The sequence below is a fragment of the Phocoena phocoena genome, chromosome 8 (assembly GCF_963924675.1).
Source record: "Phocoena phocoena chromosome 8, mPhoPho1.1, whole genome shotgun sequence".
In the NCBI taxonomy this organism is placed as follows: Eukaryota; Metazoa; Chordata; class Mammalia; order Artiodactyla; family Phocoenidae; genus Phocoena; species Phocoena phocoena.
In genome coordinates this window covers 99,289,506-99,295,100 of record NC_089226.1, presented here as the reverse complement: position 1 = coordinate 99,295,100, position 5,595 = coordinate 99,289,506, and the positions used below count along the sequence as shown (strand labels likewise).

At 41.6% G+C, this 5,595-nt stretch overlaps 1 protein-coding gene across 1 annotated transcript; it reads right to left on the bottom strand.

Annotated features, from left to right (window-relative positions):
• Positions 1 to 709: 709 nt before the first annotated feature.
• LOC136127023 (olfactory receptor 10V1-like) lies at positions 710 to 1,636 on the bottom strand. Its single transcript, XM_065882446.1, is given in 1 exon segment — positions 710 to 1,636. A coding segment is annotated over 1 exon segment (927 nt).
• Between the last annotated feature and the right edge of the window lie 3,959 nt (positions 1,637 to 5,595).

Sequence of the window (5,595 nt, the reverse complement as noted above, 5' to 3'; positions counted from 1 at the left end):
CTAGGCCCGTGAGCCACAGCTACTGAGCCTGCGCGTCTGGAGCCTGTGCTCCGCGACAAGAGAGGCCGCAATAGTGAGAGGCCCGCGCACCGCGATGAAGAGTGGCCCCCGCTCGCCGCAACTAGAGAAAGCCCTCACACAGAAGTGAAGACCCAACACAGCCAAAACAAAAATAAACAAATGTGGGGTTTAAAAAAAAGAGTACAAGGGCCTGGGTCAGTAACACTACTGTTACAAAGAAGAACAAACCTGACTCCATATTGAATCTATTCCTTTAGCTCTAAACTTTGTGCTCTGTTGCCTGTGTGTAGTCATGCTGGCTCTGCACCTTTGTAAGAGAATGTTACCTGTAGCCTGAAATGTGCATGATGGCCCGTTCTCAAAACGTCTGCTTTATCAACTGCTGTCATCATCTTATCCTTCCATTCAATCATTCTCTCCTTCACTGACATTCCTGTGCTAGTCCTTATTCTAAGCACTGTGGTGAGAGAGGAGGCTGGTTTTGTAGGCAATCTAAGGTTTCATCATTGGAATCTAACACAAAGTGGATGGATTAGTACTGATTAGCATTTCACAGACGAGACAGCCATGGCACAGTCATCTCTCCACTCCCTCCTTTTTCCTTTTGAGCTTCCTGTCCTTCAGATCATGTCCCTACTTCTGATTTGAGGAATATTTTTTCTAAGAAGGAATATTTCTGGCTCCCTGATCAAGTACGTTCTTGCCATAGTCTCCTCACTGCATTAGTCACTTCTTGATTCCTTATGCTATAGACCAAGGGGTTCAGCACTGGTGAGAAACAGTTGTAGACAACAGACACTGCCTGGCCCTCTTCTGGGGAGTAGCTGGAGCTGGGGCACAGGTAGATAAGGGTACAACACACATACTGCAGGAAAACCACCATGAGGTGGGAGGAACTAGTGGAGAAGGCCCGGCGCCTTCCCTGGGTTGACTCCATCCTCACGATGGTGGCCACAATGCAGCCATAGCAGAGGCAGATAAGGAGCAAGGCAATGGCCACAGCGGCCACACTGATGGCATAGAGAGCTGCCTCGTGCCTGTGGGTGTCTGCACAGGCCAGGCATATAACGGCAGGCGTGTCACAGAAGAAGTGATAGATTTCACTGTGGCCACAGAATGAAAGGTGGCAGATCAGAATGGTCAAAGGCAGCACCAACAGGAATCCCAGACCTAGAGAACCTAAAGTCTTCTGCCCACAGAGCTGCCAACTCATGATGAGGTTGTAATGCAATGGATGACAGACTTCCACGTACCTGTCATAGGCCATGACAGCAAGAAAGACACAGTCAGATTCCCCGAGAAGGATGGAGAAGAACATCTGGGCTCCACAGCCAGGGAGAGAGATAAGCATCTTCCCCATGGAAGGGACGCCAGCCAGAGTCAAGGGAGCAATGTTGGTGGAGTAGCCAGTCTCCAGCATGGCCAGTGCAAAGAGGAAGAAGTACACTGGGGTATGGAGGGAGTGTTCTCACCAGAGCCCAGTGGTGACATTTCCAATGAGGCTTCCTGGGCACAACAGCAAGAAGGCCATGAATATGAGGGCCACCACTGCCTGGTCTGTTGAGAAGGGGTGGAAGTGGAAATGGACCGCTCCCGTCTGGTTGTGCTCTTCCATTAGCCCTGGCGCCAGGAAGGACATCATGGGCAAAGTGATCCTCCTGTGTCCTCGAGCTTGCTTGTGTTAGAAACACAGCTCGCAGTCACTGATTCCTTACCTTCATTGCTTCTCTTGGAGTTCAGTTAATGTGATCTTGCCTCCTGCACTGTCCAAGCACCCCCAGGACACCTTAAAAGTACATATTTGTACAAAGAGCATATGATGCTCACATCAACCCTAAAAGGCTGGCAACACAGGTGTTTCCTTTACCTGTTTTACAAAGGTGGAAACCAGAAGCCCAGATAAGCTAAACAGCTCACACTGCTATCCTCCCCATTCCCAAACTCGCAATTTCGGTATCGTACTTTTTGGTTTTGTTTTTTTTTCTTAAACTTTGAACAATCCAATTTTGTTCTGTTTTGTTTTACCAAATACTAACCCTACTCTTGTTTTACCTTCTTTCTCATATCTGCCTCCGTTTGCATTATTAGGGTGTCCACCCTAAATAAGGCTTTCATCCCCTCGTGTTTAGCTCACTGCCCACCAACCCAACTTATCATACTTTTAGATTAACCTCTCTTAAACACTTTTAAAATTATATTACTCTACTCTGACCCTAAACTTAAAAAGCAAAGGAACCTCAAATATATTAGTCAATTATACCTCGATAAAACTGAAGAAAAAATAATAAAGGAATCTCTTATTCTTGTGATATCACATACAGTTATCACAAAATAATTTTATAAGTGAAACTAGCATAACTTACCTGGGGTATAACTTCAGGAAATCCCCCAATGACCAAAATCCACTGTCCCATCTCACCCACCACACCTTTGTTCTAAATCGCTCAGTCCTTATGCACGACTCTTAAATTTTCTTTTAATTTGCTGCAAGGTAGACTTGTACATACGCAAACATACTTTCTTGTGTTTATGGATTACCTTTTCAATGATATTCAAACAGCCGAAGGTAGCAGCCTGCAGAAGGGTCTTTGCATTGATCTTTTCAGGGGGATTCTCAGAGAGGCTGGGCCATGCCAAAATCACTTTCCTGCTAAAATAGAGGGGCAGGGCCAAAAACATATGCAAATTAGAACGTTCAACCACCATTGTTTTTTTGGTGTAACAAGTGAACCAAGTTTTACCATTGTGTTTTCTTTTGGTTTACTTGTTAACAGTGATCCCCAGCGCTGGCAACGTTGTGGACAAATGAGCATTACCAAGCTCGCTGGTGGAGAGGTGAGAGGTTCAACACTTTAGAAAAATAATAATATTTGTAGATGCTCATGTTTTGTCAAAATATGGACAGTTTTCCAAGGTGAGTAATGCATACCTAAGTATTCGTAGTACTAACCTCTTAATTTGTGTAGATTTGAAATTTGCCAAATAAAAAATTAGCATTTGAGTTTAGTTATCACACTTCGGGAGTCTAAAATTAGAAATTAATCTGAAATTAGAATGACAATTGCAACAACAGAAACCTTTATATACAAGGTAAAAATCATAGCATAATTTTAATAGGGAATAATGAAGACAACTTAATACGGAATGCTAGATTCAGTGGATGAAATACTATGCAATCGTTTAAAGTTATATTTATAAAGACAATGTAATAACCTGAAGATATCTGTGATATAATACTAAACAGAAAATGAGATTTTAAAAATGAGGATCACCACACTGTAGAAAGAATGCACTCTGAGTTATGAGCCTGAAAAGTGTTTTTCCTGTTCTACATTTTCTAATATTCTTTAATAAACATCAATACTCTTATCATTTTAATGAATTGCAAACTTATAACATGACAAAAGGAGAAACAAGCAGTGTCGTCCTCAAACTGTGGAGTACAATATTTTGCAAAATTTTAAAGCAAAATAAACAATTTATACAGAAATTAAGAAAAAAGTTTGTCTAACCACAACTGGTCACTATATTTTCAATAAGAAAAGTGTCATTCCATGAATGCACAGTTTATCCTGCATTCAGGTAACTTATCATCAATCACCCCTGGAATTGGAACTGAAGGAAGTTTATTTTTCTAGCCAGGCTGCTTTCCCGGAATGCCTACTGCAGAACAATCCCTGTGCATCAGCTATTCTATGGAAACATCTGAACCAAAGCCATCATGGCCAGAAGCACCAAGCACCTCAAAGGAAAGTGCTGATTTGCAAGCTTGAAACCGGCTCTTTCACACTTGGTACATGGTCAACACATTCCTTTCCCTCCACCCTGTTCCCTCTTGAGTTATTTGTGTAATGCCTGTCTCCCTGGCTGCACATTACATTATTAGCATCTCTGAGGGCAGCTTCTATATTTCGTTTGCTTTAACACACATACTCACACACAATTTGCATACAGTAAATGCAACTCAATTTTTTAAAAATAATGAAGCCAACTTGACAAAGCCTAGTATCCTGAGTCGCAGCAGGGGAAACTGTAAAACAAAATAAAGCTAAAATGCCAGCTAACGGGTACTGAGTGCCTCTTAACGTCCACTGCATCGCAAATAATAATGACTGACATTTATTGGGTGTCAGGGACTATTCCAAGCACTTTATGGCGCTTAACACATGTGCACCTCAAAATAAACTTATGAGGTAGGAGCCATTATGGTCCTTATTTTACAGATGAGAAAAACCAAAGCACAGACTCCAACCCTGGCCAAATACTGCAGACTGTACACACTTAACCACTACTCCGTGTTGGCTTGCCGTGAACATGTCCTCATAGTTGTCTCCTTTGCAGGCTTCAGCTTTGTATATATGGACTTGGGGAAGAATAATGATTTGCTATATTCTGTCTAGAGGAGACAGTACATCATCTCCTAGTTGGGAATCTTTAAAAAAAAATTAGACACTTAATATTCCTACTGCTGGGAATTAATTCTAAAGAAGTCAAAGGGATGAAAAAGGTATTCATATAAAGCTATTTCTAGTAGTATTGTTTCTGTATCTAAAAGAAAGAAGCAGATCACACAACATATAGGGAACAAAAATATCTAACTGTTCTACAGTCATTAAATAATATAGTGTATGAATTCAGTGCATTAAAAGGCCTTCACTAAGAAAAGAATGCAGAAGTAGTGGTGAAAACCTTAATGAGGAGGTAAAAGACCCATACACTGAAAACTATAAAACATTGATGAAAGAAATTAACTATGACACAAATAAATGAAATGATAACCCATGTTCATGAATTGGAAGAATTAATATTTTCAAGATGTCTGTGCTGCTCAAACTTATCTACAGATGCATGCAATTCCTATCAAGATTCCAATGGCATTTTTCACAGAAGTAGAAAAAATAATCCTAGAACTCAAATGGAAGGAACCAGAAAAGACCCCAGAGCAAAAGCAATCTTGAACAGTAAGAACAAAGCTGGAGATATCACACTTCCTGATTTTTTTTTTTTTTTTTTAAAGAAGATGTTGGGGGTAGGAGTTTAGTAATTTATTTATTTATTTTTGCTGTGTTGGGTCTTCGTTTCTGTGCAAGGGCTTTCTCTAGTTGTGGCAAGCGGGGGCCACTCTTCACTGCCTTGCGCGGGCCTCTCACTATCGCGGCCTCTCTTGTTGCGGAGCACAGGCTCCAGACGCGCAGGCTCAGTAGTTGTGGCTCACGGGCCTAGTTGCTCCGTGGCGTGTGGAATCCTCCCAGACCAGGACTCGAACCCGTGTCCCCTGCATTAGCAGGCAGATTCTCAACCACTGCGCCACCAGGGAAGCCCCTACACTTCCTGATTTTTAATTATAATACGAAGGTGTAGAAATTAAAATAGTATGGTACTGGCACAAAAACAGACACATTGACCAATGGAACATATATACATTAGTCAGCCTAATAAAGAATGAAACCCTGCCATTGGTGACAGCAAGTATGAAGCTGGAGGAGATTATGCTAAGTGAAATAAGCTAGACAGAAAAATAAGTGGTGATATCACTTATATGTGGAAACAAAAAAAAGTTGAACTCATAGAAAC